This window comes from Rana temporaria, chromosome 1 (genome assembly GCF_905171775.1).
Source record: "Rana temporaria chromosome 1, aRanTem1.1, whole genome shotgun sequence".
In the NCBI taxonomy this organism is placed as follows: domain Eukaryota; kingdom Metazoa; phylum Chordata; class Amphibia; order Anura; family Ranidae; genus Rana; species Rana temporaria.
In genome coordinates, this window is record NC_053489.1 from 106,670,227 (window position 1) to 106,691,194 (window position 20,968).

General features: G+C 45.0%; 1 protein-coding gene across 1 annotated transcript in view; it reads right to left on the minus strand.

The window, feature by feature from the left end:
• Positions 1-11,565: 11,565 nt before the first annotated feature.
• Positions 11,566-20,968, minus strand: part of OCLN (occludin) — a 66,753-nt gene continuing 57,350 nt past the window's right edge. The window contains exons 8-9 of the mRNA XM_040341562.1: positions 13,395-13,436; positions 11,566-12,804 (exon numbers count right to left, since the gene is read on the minus strand). Of these exons, the coding sequence (XP_040197496.1) occupies positions 12,706-12,804; positions 13,395-13,436 (141 nt within the window). The 3' untranslated portion in view covers positions 11,566-12,705. The remainder of the gene's footprint in view (positions 12,805-13,394; positions 13,437-20,968) is intronic.

The following is a 20,968-nucleotide window of genomic DNA, read 5'->3' on the forward strand; positions in this document are numbered from 1 at the left end:
TCTCTATCTAATTATCTATCTATATCTGTCTGTCTGATTATCTATCTATCTATCGATCTATCTATCGATCTATCTATCGATCTATCTATCGATCTATCTAATTATCTATATCTATCTGTATGTCTAATTATCTATCTATCTAATTATCTATAGCTCTATCTCTCTCCCCCTCCCTCCATCTATCTATCTGTTTAATTATCTATTTATCTATAGCTCTATCTAGCTATGTCTCTCTATCTATCTATCTGTCTGTCTATCCAATTATCTATCTAATTATATATAGCTCTATCTCTCGCTCCCTCCCCCTCCCTCTATCTATCTATCTATCTATCTATCTATCTATCTATCTATCTATCTATCTATCTATCTATAGCTATCTGCCTAATTATCTATTTATCTATCTAATTATCTATCTATCTATCTATCTATCTATCTATCTATCTATCTATCTATCTATTTGTTTTATTATCTGTCTGTCTATCTATCTATCTATCTATCTATCTATCTATCTATCTATCTATCTATCTATCTGTCTCTCTGTCTGTCTGCAGGTCCCATTGTCTGCGAGTGGCGGGGGGGGGGTTGACTGGGGTTTTGTTTGCGCCCCCCCAAAAAAATAGAGCACCAGCCGCCACTGGTTCCAAATAATCCCTAAACCCCTCCAGGATGTCCGATCGGGGATGTCTGTGCCAAGAGCAGGATGGCAGAACAAATACCCTCCAGTTGAGCCTGTTTGCCTTAGAGAAGGGCGCTTAACAGATTTAATCAGTCAGTATCCTTTTTCCTTTTTCTAGTGAGAGCTTGAGACAGTCACGGCAAATTTCAAAGTGCTTGTGCAATCTAAGTGCTTCCCTCACAAAAATGGAACTTCCACTTTTCGGAACCCCCCCCCCCCTCCGGTGACACATTTGGCACCTTTCAGGGGGAGGGGGGTGCAAATACCTGTCTTCGCACCCACTTCCGGGCATAGACTCCAGTGGGAGTCTACGCCACTCCCCCCCCCCCCCTGCTGTCTCCTGGGAAACACACTGTTCCCAAGAAAGAGCGGGAACCAGTGACGGCGTGTCACGCTACTCGCGCATGCGCAGTAGGGAACCGGGCAGTGAAGCTTCACTTCCTGATTCCCTCACCGAGCATGGCGGTGGCAGCATCTGAGGATCGAGCGATTGCTCAGCCTCGTCTGCCGACATCGCGGGTGCGCTGGACAGGTAAGTGTCCATTTTATAAAAGTCAGCAGCTCCAGTATTTGTAGCTGCTGGCTTTTAAAAAAAAAAATTCGGGTGAACATCCGCTTTAACTTTGAATTGTCTCCGTTCCTTAATTCAGTGTCAATAAAACATCTGTTTAACTGGAAAGATCGGCATTAAAGTTGATCCAATCCAAGGGAATAAAATAACCCTTTTTGAGCAGTTCAGTTATTAAACGCTTCACTGGCAGCAGGACAAATGGCAACAGCTGTTAAAAAAGGGTTATTCTCTTGGATTGGATCAACTTTAATGCTGATCTTCCCAGTTGAACAGGTGTTTTATTGACACTGAATTAAGGAACAGAGGCAATTCAAAGTTAAAGCGGGGGGGTCACCCTAAAAAAAAAAAAAAATTCTAACATGCCATCCAGCATACTAACGCGAGCTACAGTATGCCTTTATTTTATTTTTTTGCGCCGTACTCACTGTTTAATCCCGTAGTTAAGTTTCAGACTAGTAGGCGTTCCTATGCAGAGGGGAACATGATTGACGGCCGGCTATGGCGCGTCACAGAAATAGCCGAAATAGGACTTGGCCGTATAGCGCCGTGAAGAGCCGAGTCCTACTCGGGAAGCGTGACGCGCCATAGCCAGCCGTCAGTCATGTTCCCCTCTGCATAGGAACGCCCATTCCCCGTGGGGAGTCTGAAACGTAACTACGGGATTAAACAGTGAGTACGGCGCAAAAATAAATAAAAAATAAAGGCATACTGTAGCTCACGCTAGTATGCTGGATTTCATGGTAGAAACTTGCTTTTTAGGGTGAACCACCGCTTTAAGGAAGCACTTACACATGTACACATGATCGGAAATTCCAACAGCAAAAGTCCGATGTGAGCTTTTGAACGGAAATTCCGACAGTGTGTATGCTCCATCAGACTTTTGCTGTCGGAATTTCCACGTGTATGCAAGCCAAGCTTGAGCGGAATTCCATTGGAAAAACCATCCAAGTCAGTAAATAAAGTCCCAACATATAAATTCATGACCGTCAATCGCAGCAGCAGGAATCAGTAGACTGTTGCCGCTGGAAATTGCAGCGCGGTTAAATGCCCGTGTGTGTGCATCCCAACTGAAAGATTGTACCTCAGGATGGTGGAGCTGGAGGAGGAATCTGCAGTAGTTGGCATTGCGCGCACGATTTACCGATTGAGGTCAAAGTTTTGTAGACTCATTTGCAATTGAGTAAATAAAATTATTTTTCTTTCTGCATACATGTGCATTTATTGTTTGTTTTTTTGCAAAAGGTGGACACATGGTTTTTAGTCAATCTAAAATAATAAAACGCATATATTTTTGCAGGAAATAATTTGTGCAATTATTTTTCCCCAACGGGAGCCAGCACTGCAGTTGCGATTGTTGGAGGCTCCTGCAGACACATCCTCCAGTTTTCTACTTGTACCTCTGTATAGGCTTTGTTAGAAAGCTGCAGGAAGTGTCAGTGGACTACACGTGCGCTAAAATTAGTGGCGGCCCGTCCATAGGGACGCACGGGCGCCACCCCCCCTTCCACAGTCACAAAAAAACAAAAAACGGGCCCTTTAAGAACTTTTATTCGGCTAAAATGTCATATTGACATTTTAACCGCAGTTCTGGCGGCCGTCTATAGAGGGTGCTGCAGCCCCTCTCGCAAATAACACACATTCGTGCATAAATGCACGAATGTATGTTATTGGTTGGTTGCCAGCTGCCTTGTCTATTCAATAACCGGACGCGGGACGCCGGTTACCCGAATAGCGGCAGCTGGTTGGCTGAGGGGAACTGCCTATCAAAGCCAGCGGCTCTGATAGGCTTTTCTCCGGCTCTCAGATGTCTATACTCGGAGCGCAGGCAATCTGCGCTCCTTGCATAAGACAAACGGCCGTTTCAGCCAATCAGGTTCCCGGATTCTGGTTATCAGGAACCTGATTGGCTGAAGCTTCACCACAGCGGCAGAAGACATCGAGGGAGGACATGGAATCCTCAAGTAAGTGCTTTTTACAGGGAAAGGGGCACAGTGACATCATGGGGCACAGTGGTGACAAAGGGCACAGAGGTGACAATTGGCACAGTGGCATCATGGGGCACACTGGTGACAAAGGGCACAGAGGTGACAATTGACACAGTGGCATCATGGGGCACAGTGGTGAGTGACAATGGGCACAGTGGCATCATGGGGCACAGTGGTGACAAAGGGCACACAGGTGACAATTGGCACAGTGGCATCATGGGGCACAGTGGTGAGTGACAATGGGCACAGTGGCATCATGGGGCACAGTGGTGACAATGGGCACAGTGGCATCATGGGGCACAGTGGCATCATGGGGCACAGTGGTGACAATTAAAGGGCACAGTGGTGACAATTGGCACAGTGGCAACAATTGAGGGGCACAGTGGCTGCGTTTGATGGCATGGCACAGTGGTGACAATTGATGGAACAGTGGCTGCATTTGATGGCATGGCACAGTGGTGACAATTGATGGCACACTTGCTGTGTTGCATGGCACAGTGGTGACAATTGATGGCACAGTTGCTGTTTGATGGCATGGCACAGTGGTGACAATTGATGGCACAGTGACTGCATTTGATGGCATGGCACAGTGGTGACAATTGATGGCACAGTTGCTGTGTTGCATGGCACAGTGGTGACAATTGATGGCACAGTGACTGCATTTGATAGCATGGCACAGTGGTGACAATTAATGGCACAGTTGCTGTGTTTGATGGCATGGCACAGTGGTGACAATTGATGGCACAGTGGCTGCATTTGGTGGCATGGCACAGTGGTGACAATTAATGGCACAGTTGCTGTGTTTGATGGCATGGCACAGTGGTGACAATTGATGGCACAGTGGCTGCATATGGTGGCATGGCACAGTGGTGACAATTGATGGCACAGTTGCTGTGTTGCATGGCACAGTGGTGACAATTGATGGCACAGTGGCTGCGTTTGATGGCATGGCACAGTGATGACAATTGATGGCACAGTGGCTGCGTTTGATGGCATGGCACAGTGGTGACAATTGATGGCACAGTGACTGCATTTGATGGCATGGCACAGTGGTGACAATTGATGGCACAGTTGCTGCATGTGATGGGCACAGTGAGGCTGCAAATTTTTTTTTTTTTTCGTTTGCGCCCCCCCCAAAAAATTTTGAGCACCAGCCGCCACTGATCAGTACACTCATAGTCCTTTGAGAACTACAAATCCATCCTCTGTGGTGGAAGATGGGACTTGTAGTTTATTTATTCACAGATCTCCATTTCAAATCTGACAGCTGCTCCCAGAGAAGAAGTCACCCAGCCCCACACATCTACCCTTATTTTAAATGTGTGTGTGTGTGGGGGGGGGGTAATGATAGCACACGTTACACCCTAAACACAGGTGTAACATGTTCTAAAGATGAACTTATCCTTTAACTGCATCTGCTGACATTTAGAACAATTAAACAATATTCACCAGACAGATGCTTGTTGCTACCAACGATCATTAATTGGTACATTGCAGAATCATGAAGTGTGGATAATCACAAAGATGCAATTGTCTAGAAAACACTGTAGCACTGAATAGGCAAGTCAATTAGCAGCTTATTGTGAGAATTTTTATAGTCATACAATAAAGAAATCACCCAAAGCATTGTTGTTTTTAGGTGTTGGCTTAAACATAAGCGTCCTGGACTTTAATTATAAATACTGTAAAAAAAAGTCTCCTATTCACAGAAAACATGTCTATTGATCCAACATCACAGTCCATGTGAAATTAATAAAAACAAAAGTATGGCTATTCCAATATTAATATCGCAGTCAAAAAGTATAAGGGCTTGTGCACACCATTTTACTAGTGCAGAACGAGCATGGATACACAGAAAACAGGTATTTTCTATGTGCCCCATGTCCCCTGCCCCACACTAAAACAGAGTTGTCAGATGCAGAGCAATGTTGTGTGGAAAAATGCATGCTGGATGCATTTTCCCGCAACAGAGCAGTGCATGGAAATAAAATGAAGTCTCACCAACACAGAGCTACATTTAATATTTTTGGCCAAATTTTATGATAACAGACAAAATGGAAAAAGTGTCTCTTTGATACCAAATTAAAGGGTCACTAAAGGAATTTTTTTTTTTTTTTTTTTTTTTTTCTGAAATGACTGTTTACAGGGTATAAAGACATAATAGTTAACCGATTCCTTTTAAAAATGATTAAAAATAGATAAAAACCAATCATATAATGTACCTGCAGTTTAGTTTCGTTTTTGCTGTTGTTTCCTGGTTCTCTGATGTACAGAGACAAAGAGCCAATAGAGGGCAGTGATGCTTTGTAAAACGAAACGGGATTGGTGCTGACACACAGTAATCACACCTCCTTGATTAGTCACCACAGTGAGAAATGTCCCAGTACTGTGGTGATCAGGAAACAGACAACCAGGAAGTGTCCAGAACAGAGAGGAATTACAGCAACATCAGAGCAAAAACGAACAATGAGGACATGAAACCAGGACTGCAGTAAGGTAAAGGAAGCTATTTAGCTAAAAAAAAAAAATCCTTTAGTGACCCTTTAAATCCCCTTGAGAAAATAGAAATACTTTTTATTAAAAGACTAAAATATATATAAAAATATTATATGTTCCTCCAAGTGGTGCTTTAAGTCAGGAATTCAGTAACATGAATAAACTAAACTAGCCATGAAGCAGTTAATATCAATAAAAGCAAAATATAACTAGGATTATCAAATCAAAAGAACAAATGGCTCCCTAAGGAGACTTCAGTTCCAAGGGATCATTTGCCAATACTAGCGATTAAAGAGGAACTGCCGTCTGCTTACATAATTTGTAATATATATATATAAAAAAAAAAATCATTCTGAAGCTTCCCTCCAACCACTTTGCATATTATTTTATATATACTGTGATTCTGTACTTGACAAATATGCTGCAGAAATCTCCCTTCACTGAGACTGGCCATTTTAAAGCGGTTGTATACCCGCAGCAGTTTTTTTTATTTATTTTTTTACACCTGAAAGGGCAAAAAGGCATAATGAGCTAGTATGCACCACATACTAGCTCATTATGAAATACTTGCATTGGAAAGAGGTGTGGAGAACTTACCTGATCCTGATATAATCTTGCCTCGGCGTGTCTTCTGGGTATCGCCGCTCCAGCGCTGTGATTGGCTGGAGCGGCGATGTCGTCACTTCCGCGCATGCGCGGGAGACTTTATTGCGGCAAGGTCCGGCGGCTGCCGGCCCTTTAGCCAAGGATCCCCGCTGCGCATGCACCGCTGCAATCAGATGGAGATGGAAAAGTTGAAAAAGGACTGAAGGTCCACTTTAAGCTTTAGCAATTATAGTAGCAGGGTCGAGCTACTAAAAATCTCCTTTGTAGCTGTAGCATAATGAACTGAATGCCAGTTGGGGGTTTGTAAGGTGTGTTGAGGTGCCATTTAAAGTAATGTTACGCTTTTGCATGTGTGAAGCTAGCCTAAAGTGTATCTGTGGTCAAAATTGCAGTTATTTCTAGCCTATTCTTAATTAGAAAAAACATCTTGACGTCTGAAAAATGTACTTTTCAAAAATCCCAACATATTTACTTTCCTGAATTCTGTGGTACGAATTTACTATGCCCTGTGAACAGGCACGGCTGTGTCACACATTTCACAGAGCCTGCCGTCAGAACTGCAGAGGTGCTGAGAGGAGGGGTTTCAGGGGGTGGAGTTAGTAGAGGAAACACTGGTTGCAGACAGCAAGGTACCTTGGGATATGTAGGCCTTAGAAATTGAAAAAAAAATGGCAGAGGAGCAGCTGCAAAGCATGCATGGAATCCAGGAAGTTGTGGAAAGAGGGCCAGCAGACAGGCAGCACTCACAGCATGAATGGAGATTGTTCCCAGTAGGCCTATATTGGAATGCCAAAAATGTTTGTATTGGCAATAAAATTCTGGAGGTTATAAAATGAAAGTGTATGTAGTGATTAGAGGTTTGATATGGTTTAAAAAAAACAAACAAACACACACACACCTTTAAAAATTACCAAATTCTGCAAGAAACACATTTTATATGTAGATATGAAACATATAAAAAAAAAAAAAAAAGAAAGCACACCTGTTGGCATTCTTCTCCTAATAAACAAAACCACACATACAGTACCTACACAAAGCCAATGCTCATTGGAACTGTCAAAATGGGAATAAAATAAAAAAAATCGTTACTCTCAAATCTAGTTAAACTGACCCACATTGAAACCTTTCTGGGGGGGGGGGAGCCTAGACCCACACACCAGTAACTTCCTTACCGTTAATGTTTATCCTTGCTCTAGTTATAAGTTCAACATTACTAGGGTCAATATCTTGTGCAAAAAGAAATCTTTGTAGGGTCTTTATTTCTGTGGCTAAAGCCCTTATCCCTAGACACAGATGGGTTCCGGGTACCAAGCATGGACATGAATCTTCTGGCATTATCTTCCACTCAGGCCCAGATTTACTCCCTTTGCCGCCCCAAGGCCGGGTCCTTCAAAGCCGCCCCCCCCCCCCCATTAAAAGGGGGGGGGTGACGCGCGAGGGTAAGCGATTTCTCCCAGACAATGACTGGTGTTCGTGCTTCAATCATCCCGGCACCATAGTTGTTATGGTGTCAGGATGATTGAAATGCATTATTTCTATCATTACATTGTAATATAAAATTAAATAGTTAAACTCAACATAAAGCAGAATGAGTGTGAGCCCTGAGCGTGTCACTTGCCACCGTTGCTTGTCACCAGATGGGAATGTCACTTGCCACCGTTGCCTGCCACCAGATGGTGAGGTCACCTGCCACCAGATGGTGAGGTCACTTGCCACGCTGCCTGCCACCAGATGGTGAGGTCACTTGCCACGCTGCCTGCCACCAGATGGTGAGGTCACTTGCCACGCTGCCTGCCACCAGATGGGAATGTCACTTGCCACACTGCCTGCTAGCAGGATGGGAATTGCCACAGTTACCTGGCTGCCACTCAAAAAGTATTAGTTTGTCACTAATTGCATGTAAAATCAAGCCCCCCTCCAGCATTGCAGAGTACTTGCAGCCAGGTACAATGCCGTCAGCCTCTCCTCTCCCACGCGGGGAAACTAGCTGCAGGTTAACCGTGAAACAGAGGCAAATGAGACTCGAGTGAGAGCGGGTGGTGAGAGATGACGTAATTGTCTCTCTTCTGTGTCACGCAGCCTGTAAGTAAGGGTGGAAGTTGGAACAGCAGTGCGAACAATGAGAGAAGATGTAATCTCTCTCTGCCACCGCATGGCCCGCACCGCTGAAAAAATTCCTTGTCTCCTCCGCCGCGCGGTGCCGCCCCTGCACACAGTGCCGCCCCGAGGCCTGGCCTTGTGGGAAATCCAGCCCTGCTTCCACTAGCTTTATACTATAAAACATTAGCACATTGTCTTTATTCCCTCTTTTGGACTTTTCCTTTCCACCTCAGACCATTTACATCCAACTAAAACAATTCTTACATCCTCTCTCCAAAACACACAATGCCTCTCTACATGGCAAGAAAACAATGAGATGAAAATGCTGGTCATTGAACACCTGAAGACCTGTTCGCTTGTTACAATGATTAAAAGATTGTACTTGTTTCTAGGGCTGCAACCAACGATTTTCATAATCGATTAGTTGGCTGATTGTTTTGATTAAATCGATTAAAAACCTAAAAAAACATTTTTGGCCAATTTGTTGTTGGGCAGATTAAAAAAAACACAAATTGCCGCAAAAATACATTACACGCTTTTCTGCAGCTTCTCCATTGAAGTATATTGAACAAAAAATAAATTAAAAAAATAGCACTGGTTTGCGTTAAAAAAAAAAAGTCCTTGCCCTTTCCAAATATGCAGGAGCTGAAAAAAAAATCATGGATGTGAATGTGTCCCATAGGAAACCATGTAAAATGAACTGTAGTGAGTTTCTGCAAAAAGCACCAAAAAAACACAGAGGTGTGACACAGGTCTGAGGTGTTTAGTAACATAATGTGGTAAAAAAATTTTTTTTTATATATATATATATATATATATATATATATATATATATATATATATATATATATATATATATATATATATATATATATACACACACACACACACATATACATATACATATACACACATATATATGTATTACAGTTGTGTTCAAAATTATTCAACCCCCCCAATGCTGTAAAGGGTTTTAGGGAATTTAGTGTACATTTGTAATTGTATTAAGAATGAAATCCTACAAGGACTTCTTAAAGAACCATATGCAACTAAAATGACATCAATCGGTTTTGTAATACAGTAGTAAATGTTTATTTTGTGAATTCTTCATTTACACAATTATTCAACCCCTTAAAGACTACCACTCTGAAGAACAGAGGTTCATTGAAGTGTTTTCAATCAGGTATTGAAAACACCTGTGGATGTCAGGGAGCAGCAATAAAGCCTAATAAGCACCAATCAGGCAGCTTTAAAATGACTGTGATACTCAGCTCCTTCTAGACATTTACTTGTGTGGTTACAAACATGGTGAAGTCAAGAGAATGGTCGGGGAAGACAAGAGAAGAGGTGATTACTCTTCACAGGAAGGGCAATGGCTATAAGAAGATTGCAAAGATGTTAAACATACCAAGAGACACCATAGGAAGCATCATTCGCAAATTCAAGCCAAAGGGCACTGTTGAAACGCTACCTGGTCGTGGCAGAAAGAAGACGCTGACTGCGACTGCTGAGCGCTACCTGAAGCGTAGAGTGGGAAAAGTCCCTGTGTGACTGCTGAGGAACTGACAAAAGATTTGTCAGATGTGGGTACTGAAGTTTCTGCTCAGACAATACGGCGCACACTGCGTAATGAAGGCCTCCATGCCAGAACTCCCAGGCGCACCCCCTTGCTGTCTCCAAAGAATAAGAAGAGTCGACTGCAGTATGCAAAAATCATGTGGACAAACCACAGAAGTTTTGGGATTGTGTTCTGTGGACTGATGAAAAAAAATTAGAAGTGTTTGGGCCCATGGATCAACGCTATGTTTGGAGGAGGAAGAACAAGGCCTATAATGAAAAGAACACCTTGCCTACTGTGAAGCATGGCGGGGGGTCAATCATGCTTTGGGGCTATTTTGCTTCAGCAGGTACAGGGAAGCTTCAGCGTGTGCAAGGTACCATTAATTCTCTTCAGTACCAGGAGATAGTGGATAACAATGTGATGCAGTCCGTCGCAAACCTCCAAGTCCACTAGAGCATGGTTGCAGATTAAAGGCTGGAACATTTTGGAGTGGCCATCGCAGTCACCAGACTTAAATCCGAAAGAGAACCTCTGTGGGAATTAAAGAAAGCAGTTGCAGTGCGCAAGCCTAAGAATGTGACTGAACTGGAGGCTTTTGCCCATGACGAATGGGCGAAGATACCCGTAGATCGCTGCAAGACACTTGTGCCAAGCTATGCTTCAAGATTAAAAGCTGTTATAACTGTAAAAGGATGTTGTACTAAGTACTAAGATTGAATGTCACTTGGGGGTTGAATAAAACTGATAATGATGTGAGCACAGAAAAGACATTTGTGGTTATTTCATTATAAATGTTATGTTATATTTGTCGGACCTACACGTGCCTCTTTGATTTAATTGTAAGCAGGATGACTGAATGATCAAAATCAATGTCAAACTGGGCAAAACAATCAATTTCAGTGGGGGTTGAATAATTTTGAATACAACTGTATATACACACACACACACACACACACACACACACCAAAATTACAAAAAGAGAAAATTATTGCTACTGTAGGGAATTTATTTTTTACTGTTGGACAGTGAAAGTAATATTTACAGTAGCGATTTGCTTTTTTGTACTATAAAAGGGATAATTTTTTTGTTTTTTTATAAACCCCATTATGTTACTGGCCGATTAATCGATTATGAAAATGGTAATAGATTTCATAAATCGATTAGTTGTTTCGACCCTACTTGTTTCCATTGGATTTGTATTCTTAATCATACTCGTGATTATGGTAACAGTCTGCCTTTTAGGTCTTTAATAAAATAGTGTAAAAAAATTAATAAAAAACTCACTGCATTTGAAACAGAATTTTTTTAACATTTATTATCAGTTTACGTGAAATATGCATCCATTTTCTGCATTTGAAAAGGTTATAATATTTTGTCATATAACTCAAGTGCCAAAAGGCTCAATATCGTGAAGTAGAAATACACATTCTTTATATCTGTAACAATCATATGGTATGTTGAATCAAAAAAAAAAAAAAAAAAAATTCAAAACAAAAAGGGGAGGGGGGGGGGGGGGGGACACGGCAAAGAAAATATATACACACAAAAATATTTGTTAAAACACAGTACATAGCAAAGAAAAAAGTAATTTTTACATTCATTATAGCATAGTTGTCATACTGATTTCAGCGACTTACACCTAGTAAAGTACAAAATAGAAAAAAAAAAACATTTTGGGCTGCATCATCATTTACAACACCTATTAGACAAATATTAAAATGAAAGGAAACATTTTAGCCCTTTACGATAGAACATAATTGAACACTCTTGTAATGAACATTGCATTTGTAAAGTTTTAGTTTTAATAATAAGCAAGAAAGATGGCTTGATGGCACACAGACGCACTACCGCAGATAATGTGATCACCATCTGGCTTATTCTGGAAGTCGGTGTCAGGATTACAAGATGGGGACCATAATTAAGACCATTATTCAATTATTGCCCGATTGCTCTCTGGGTTGCTCATCTCTACCAATTCCTTAACCACATCCTTTGGTTTTTCCATTTAGCTTTTTTTGTGCGACACAGATCTGTGACAACACATGCATCATACACTACTTATTCCAACAAGATGCACCTATGGATTTCTTCATACTATCAAGTGGACCAAAACAGTGAACAGTGGTCCCCAACAGATAGATACCCAAGTTGTACAGCTATAAATAGTCAAATGCACTGGCTGCCATATATTGGTACAAAAATCAGTGCAAAATGCCATCTAAAATCTCAAACCCTTTGGTGTCTTTCCTTTTTAAATCAAGGCATTCAAATTTTAAAGATGTGCTCCATACAAAACATATATACACATATTCTAACTTGAAATGGGACAGCACAAGTTTAAAAAAAATAAAAGTACAGCTTAGTAGTTAGCTTTTAAGAACTATAAAAAGATATGCACAGATGGCCCTTTGTGGATTTAGGAGGCCAAATACGATGCCAATTTGGAGATGTTCTGCACCCATAAAATGGAAGCTCAGATATTATACACGATTTATAAATGCACATTTAAATCTTTTAAAAATTGAAAAAAATAAAATGAAGAAAAAAAAAACATACAAGATCCAAGGCTTATTCATAAAAATATATGAAATCTGTATTATCTATAAGCCACTACCAAAATCCCGTACATGGCTCAACCACATTAATACAAAATTTTGATGGCCAGGACCACAAAGTTTGGCTTGTGTTTTCAGCATGAAAGTCCAGATGGTTATTTGTTGTCGTCATAGTTGCTGACCATACTTTTGATGTGGTTTAGTTTGGCCTTGAGCCCCTTGCAGCGGTTCCGTTTGTTCTTGAAATCTGAAGACTGGAAGGAAACAAAGGCTCATTTTATCGTAACCAAAAGATTCTCACTGTAATTCGTAAACCTTTATTTCTTTGTCAATTTACTATAGTCATATAATTACATACAGTACATCTAGTTTCTTTGGGTTATTGGATTGTGTTCGTAGTAGTCAAAGGCTGCACAAAGAATTTAAGTGTATTTAATGTGTCCTAGTGTATGCAGTCCCCCGGTCAGGACACATCAGTACAGCTGGGAGAGTTCTGTACCAACATTGCATAGTTGGGGGGGTGCACTGTGATGCAAAGGAGGGGGTGCACATCTAGTATTACAGACACATCTGGTTCTTTGAGGGTAACCATAATGTTGACGCAGCCCGCAATGAAATAGAGTTTGACACATTCATAAACGATGCAATATTAACAACGTTCATTTTTGTAGTAGGTTCCTTTTAACATGACATCCCTAGGATAACTTTTTTTTTTTTTAAATAACAAAGGGGTTATGACCGCCAAAGGCCATTTATCCTTACTGCTGCCTATAGGTCAAATAGGCTTATAAAACAGATCAAAAAAATTATTGAATATCTCCACTTAAACTGTAAATCTACATACCGATTTAATGTTCTTTAGACGGTTGTATTCATCAGCAACAGCCTGTAACAAAAGATAAGAATATTATAATGAAATGATTGACTGGAGTATAGTAATCTTTCCTCCCTTATCAGTGTATACAATTTATTCTGTGAGTGTTTTAACAAGAGGTCCTTGGGACAGAAGTAAAATGTTTATTGTTGCTTTATTAACATGAAAGGGCAATTCAAGTCCAAAATGAATATTTTCCTATTAATAGTAGTACGTTAAATATCTTTATCTTAAATTTTTGGCCTAGCTGTCTAGCTTAGAAAGTGTTATCCAAGCTAGGCAATCAGTTTCTTCACCGACAACACTCTCTCCCTTTATCTGAATTTGCCAAGCAGTCTTTCACTTCCTGAAAAGGTTGTCAGTCTTAGACAGGCATGCCTAGTCCTGCTCAGCCCCACCCTTATCCCTCACAGAACATGACCTCCTGTCCTTATAGCCTCAATTTGGCGTACGCAAGCGAAAGAGCTTTGGATGTATGTTATGCTCATTCCCTAAGGTTCAAACAGCACATAACACACACACACACACACACACACACACACACACACACACACAGTTAGAAACTGTAAAGGCCCGTACACACAATCTGACTTTTTGACAAACTTTCAACGGACCTGTTTTTGCCGACAATCTGACCGTGTGTACACTCCATCGGACAAACTTTTTTTGCTTTTTCATTGGAGAAATGTTCGCTGTGAGAACAAACGGTCTGCTGAATGCAGAGCCTGCCTTGGCAATTCTGCAGTTAACCTTGATGTCAATCTTTACTGCGTGGGAGAGGGTACTGTTAAGGTATGCAAGTTGGTCCACTGCTTGCAGCTTTTGTCCCTTCAATGTGATGGGTCTTGGCGTTGTCTCCAAGGTGATTGGGAAGTGAATGGCGTGCAGGGTGACAGCTGGGCCACAACTTTCAGCAGCCCCTACAAGGGTACTGCTGAACTACAGAGAATAGGAAATAACATTGGGCAAATTACAGAATGCTTAAGGCATTTGCACAGAGTCTTTTATAAACAGACCCTTTGACGTTACAGTTCTCAATGAGCATTTAAATGAAGTCCGAATGTTTGCGTGAATGCCATTTGGGTGTTGTATTTGCCTCCTACATTGAAAAAACATAGCAGTAATTAAACGGAGACAGCCATTAACCAGTTCGACAACCCACATGGTGCGGCAGGGCAGCCTGGCTGCACGAAACAATGTACCTGTACGTTGTCCGCGCACTGCTCCCACTGTGATTGTGCACAGCAGAATCCAATCAGCGTGGCCGCCGGCCACCCGCGATTGTTCTCGGGAATGACAGAATGGCGGCATGCCTATGTAAACAAGGCAGATCGTTGTCCTCTCAAAGATCAGCGATTCCTAGTAATCAGGAACACAAATCTGTCTAGTGTCAGCATCCCCCACACAGTTAGAAGGCACTCCGAGGGAACACATTTAACCCTTTGTTTGCTGGTGTTCACCCTTTCCCTGCTAGTGTCATTTATACTGTGTGAGTGCATTTTTTTTAGCACTGATCACGGTATTGGTGTCACTGGTCTCCAAAAAGTGTCACTTAGTGTTCAATTTGTCCGCTGCAATCTTGCTATATATAATAATAACAATAAAAAAAAAAAAAAAAGTACCTAAATCTATCCCATAGTTTGTAGACGCGATTACTTTTGCACAAACCAATCAATATGCGCCATATGGGATTTTTGTTTAACAAAAATGTGTAGCAGAATACAAATTGGCCTAAACTGACTTACTTATTTTTAAATCGGATATGTTTTGTAGCAGAACGTAAAAACTTTTTTTTTTGTTTATAGCACAAAAAATAAAATCCGCAGGAGGTAATCAAATGCCACCAAAAGAATTCTCCATTTGTGAAAAAAAAGAAAAAAGACAATTTTGTTTGCCTACAACATTGCACAACCGCGCAATTGTCAGTTAAAATAAGGCAGTGCGGGGGCGTGGCCTGGACATGGCTGAGTGAGGACGCAGGAACTTGGAGCTCCCGGCCCTGTCCCCTCTTTAACCGGCCAAACTCAGCGAATTTAGGCATGCAATCTGCCAAAAAGTCCAAAAGACGATCTGCAGCCCGCACCACCCGCTCCACCACGAAATCGGGAGATTTACACCGTTTTTTTTGGCTCCTCTACGGCGATTCCTCCGGGCGCGAGGGTGGCGGCGCCAAGAGCAAGCCCACGTGGCGGACCAGCGGAGGAGCTAGAACAAGACCTCTGGACCTTTCGACCGGAGGAAGCAGCAGTACACCCCGCTACTCCGGGCACACCCGAGGACCGATACCCAACTATGGCGGCCCTCTCCCCTCCGGCCGGAGGCTCCTCAGCGGAACAGGAGATAAGGGCGCTGCTGCAGGCCCTCCCCACAAGGCAAGACATAGAGTCTCTCATCCTCAAGCTGGAGGAGACTCATAGGAGAGACGTCCAGGAGGTACGAGCGGAGATATCCACGCTGTCAGACAGAGTGACCACCGGGGAGGGATCGCTGTCGACCCTGGAGCGGAGAGTGGCGGATCTGGAGCGGGACCGTGACCACCATAGAGAAGCGGCTACTACGCTCCAACTGCACCTGGAAGAGGTCGAAGACAGGAGCCGCCGCAACAATCTTCGGTTGCGGGGGATCCCTGAGACGGTAGAACCCGAGGCCCTGGATGATGTTCTGCTGGGCCTGTTCCGCGACTTGCTAGACAACCCGGCGGAGATCGTGGAGGTGGACCGTGCACACCGCGCCCTGGGCCCAAGGTCGGCCGATCCAGACAGACCGCGGGATGTAGTGTGTCGGCTGCTGCGTTATACACAGAAGGAGCGCATCATCCGCGGCGCGTGGGACAGAGGGGAGATCCTCCTGGAGGGGGCAGTGGTGAAGGTGCTCCCGGACCTTTCAAGAGCGACACTGCGCAGAAGGGCGATGCTGAAGCCCGTCCTGGACCTAGCTAGACAGCGGGAGTTTACCTACCGTTGGGGCTACCCGCTGGCGGTGACCTTCAGGAAGGATGGAGCAGCTTTCACGGTCCAGTCACCAGCGGACCTACCGGCCCTCTTCCGTTTTCTGGATGCGGACCAGATACCGATCCCCGACTGGCTGCAGATACTACCCCGCGCGGCAGGAAGATCAGGTCCCTCACACTACAGACCGGGAATGGAGAACCGACAGAGGGGACGTGGACGGAGGAGACAGCGAGCCCCCTCAGGAGAGGAACGCCGTGAGTAGGCCTTGGGCCACGATTCCCTGACCCCCCCCAGACTCCCACCTAATCCGTTCTCCCGGTCCCTCCGGTACCCTTCAGTAGATGTCCCGGTAACTCTCCCACGATGGTGTGATGCGAGCTCCAGAACACTGGACACCGCTCTTTGCGGCTCCCCCGGGACTAGGCAACCACTAGCCACTCAGATCCCTGTTGAGGCCCCCCCGGCCCGTACCATGCCCCGAGCACTCTAAACTATGTCACCTACACTACTGGGGACCCATGGTTTATATCCGGGCCTTGGGGGTATACTGCAATAATGGGGCTCCCGCGCTGTTAGAGCGCGCCCCGATCTACCCTATAGATGCATAAGTGCCCCCCACGAGAGAGAGAACCCCCCTGCACCAATGAAGACTTTGCCATGCCAAGGATATTCACACGGGACAAACGGGGCTCGTCTACCCTCCTTTGACTGTGTTCTTAAATCACCTGATCTGTTTTTCACTTTTTATTTTCTTTGCTCTGCCCGGGCATGATCTTTTTGTTCCCCCTTTTTTTTTATTATGCCTACCCAACCGTTGGCAAGGCGGACCACTGGGGGAAACTTTGAAATCGGGGGAGGGAGACTGCCCCACTGGCCAATGCTCATGTTGAGAACGAGAGACCATTGCTGGGATATGAGCACGTGTGTTGTGATGAGATGCAGGAGGGGAGGTGATGCGGCTTCCCCGGGGGGAGGCGGGTAGGGGGGAGAGGAGACTGGCCCTTTACCATCCTGAGGAGAGATATGAAGTTGGGAGACGCCATGAGTTATTGGGGCGTTATGAGGGAGAGGACGGGAGGAGGGATCTGACATTACGCGGGAGGGGTGCCAGGGGAGATGGGTCATATATATCCCTTACTGAGCCCACTGATCGGTCCCCCTACCGGTTGTGCCCCCTCGATGTTGAGTGGGGTCCCCCGGAAGGGTGCCTTACGGGATACGGGCTCCTTATGTTATATGTCACTGTTTGCCACTTAAATGCTGTTATATGTATATATGGTTTAAGATTGATTGCATTGCCATACTTATCTTATTTACGTTGGCCGGGGGGGGGGGTTGGATAGAGTCGGGAGCTCGCAGTGCTGGCTCTGTCCAACCACCGACCCACATAGGCCTGCGCTCGAACTCCGGACTAGCTCTGGTGAGCGCTCTAGCTAGTTAAGCTAATTTAGATTTCTCTACCAGCCGCACTCTCTGGTGTCGGCCTTTCTTACTACACTCTATATCTTCTCTATTCTCTTCTTTTTCTGTACCCTATAACTTTTCCATCCCTGGACTCATCCGGGACACCTCCCACTACCTTCCCTTGACCCTCCCTGACTGACCTAACCCCCCCCCCACTTAACACCCCCCCCCCCCCCCGCCCGCCCACGAGCATGGAGGCACTGACAATTGTTTAGTTGAACACTAAGGGCCTAAACACCCCCGAGAAACGCAGGATGCTGCTACAGGAGATGCGCAGCCTGAGAGCAGACGTGGTAATGCTACAGGAGACGCACTTCAGGGAAGACAGGCTTCCAATCTTAAAAAATAGATATTATCCGACGGTTTACCACTCCTCCTTCTCCGAGGCAAAATCCCGAGGTGTCTCTATTCTGATTGCGGCCGGTGTACCTTGGACACTAGACGACATACAGAGAGACACCGGGGGACGCTTCCTGTTTCTAAAAGGACGGATAGGGTCGACAGGCGTTACCCTGGCGAGCTTCTACGTTCCTAATGACAACCAAGACACCTTCCTGACGAAACACCTAGACCGACTGACGAGATTTGCCACCGGGCAGGTGATAGTAGGGGGCGATTTTAATGTTCCACTATCTCCCTTGGAGGACACATCCTCGGGGACATCCTCCACCTCGGGGAAAATGCGCGGACGCATACAAGCAGCACTTCATGCATGCCAACTGGTGGACACATGGCGTCTATTGCACCCGGGGGAGAAAGATTTTACCTTTTTCTCTAGACCCCACCAGGTATACTCCCGGATAGACTATTTTTTGGTCCATCATAGGAACCTGATGGCGGTCAAAGAGGCTAAGATAGGCTCGATAACATGGTCAGACCACGCCCCGGTAATATTAGTATATGCCCTGACAGATAGAGAGACGGAGAGAAGACACCCATGGCGGCTAAACGAATCCCTTTTGCAGGACCCCGAAACACTAGCAGACGTGGTTAAAGAATTGGGACACTATTTTTCCGCCAACACAGTCCCAGACAGTAGTCCGGAGGTGGTCTGGGAGGCCCACAAGGCGGTCGTCCGCGGTATTTTTATTAAGCACGGGGCCAGACGGAAAAGACTTAGGACAGAACAACTAACAACATTAATGGCTAAACTAACATCCTTAGAGACGCAACACAAAAAATCACCGAAAGAAACAACTGGGCTTGGACCTGGACACAGTACGACGACAGGTGACGGACGTCCTTACGTACAAGGCCAAGGCGACCATCCAGATCTGTAGACGCAAGGTTTATGAGTCAGGGGACAAATGTGGGAAGATGTTAGCCCGCTCACTGAGGACACAAACTAGTGCAGCATATATACCCCACATTGCTACAGCCGGCGGGCAGAGGGTGTCGATGCCACAAGAGATCGCCAGAGAATTCAGGGACTTCTATGACACGTTATATAATATACCCTCAGCGACTCGGAACCCCGACGGAGACCCTTCCCGAGACTATTTGACCACTTCAACCATGCCAACACTCCCAGTCGAAGCCAGAGAGGTATTAGAGGAACCCATTACCCTGCAGGAGCTTCAAGCCGCCCTTGGTAACACCAAACCAGGCAAGGCTCCGGGCCCTGACGGCCTGACAGTGGCGTACTACAAAGCATTGCTCCCTACCCTGGGCACGCATCTGGTTGAGTTATTTAACGGTCTAGGCCTAGGGGGGAGGCTACATGTATCCACCCTACAGGCGCAGATAGCTATCATCCCTAAAGAAGGGAAAGACCCCAGTCAGTGCGGTAGCTACCGCCCTATCTCGCTCCTTAATGTGGACCTTAAACTCCTTACCAAAATCGTGGCGACTAGAATCCAACAACACCTGACGAGCCTTATCCACCTGGACCAAGTGGGATTTGTTCCTACTAGGGAAGCTAGGGACAACACTGTCAAAGTCCTCAATCTATTGCACGCGGTGAACACCTCAAAGACGCCATGCGTCTTGGTGAGTACGGACGCCGAAAAGGCGTTCGATCGTGTTAACTGGCGATTCATGTTTGACACTCTAAGACACATCGGCCTGGGACATAGGATGATGAACTGGATTTCGGCGATGTACACAGAACCGACGGCGCGGGTCAGGGCCAACGGGGTGGTGTCAGAGTCCTTCCAGATTAGGAACGGAACGAGACAGGGATGTCCCCTGTCGCCACTATTATTTGCGTTGACCCTCGAGCCATTCCTGAGACATGCGAGACTGAACACGGACATATCAGGGGTCAAGGTGGGAGAGGGAGAATATAAAGTGTCTGCCTATGCAGACGACCTAATGTTCACACTGACTGACCCTGAGGTATCCCTACCGAGCCTGATGAAAGAGTTCGAGACTTATGGGAGACTGTCCAATATGAAAATCAATATAGGAAAGTCGGTAGCAATGGGAGTGGGAATCTCGAGCCCCCGCCTAGATCGACTGCGCCACGGCTTCAGTCTACAGTGGACGGATACAGCCATAAGCTACCTGGGAACCCGTATCCCTCCGTCACTGCCTCAACTTTTTAAGCTCAACTTCCCGCCACTATTGAAAACCACTCAGAAGCTGCTAGACCAATGGACAACCGGGCTGCACTCCTGGTTCGGGAGGTGCGGTATACTTAAGATGTCCATTCTACCTAAATTCACCTACCTCCTTCAAGCCCTGCCTATACGCATACCGACGGAATACTTCAAACAGGTGCAATCCATGTTTAAAAACTTCCTGTGGGCTGGGAAACATCCCAGGATTCACAAAACAGTGTTGTCCCTACCCAAGGCATATGGTGGATTGGCTATGCCCAATATCCGCACGTACTACCACGCGGCACACTTAAACAGACTAGTGGACTGGTGTAGACACGGGAACACTAAACTATGGCCCCACATAGAGCAAGCTCAAAGCGACATCCCCTTGCGGAGAGCCCCGTGGTGTGTTACGGGGCTGCCCAAACCTCTACGATCTCACCCGCTGATAGGTGCCACGACCAGTATCTGCGAGAAGCTGCTTACTCAACTGGGGTCACCGCCGGCGAATTCGTCCCTAAGACCAGTGCTAGGTAACCCGAATTTTGAACCAGGGCTACGAGACGGTAGGTTCCGAGCGCTAAGA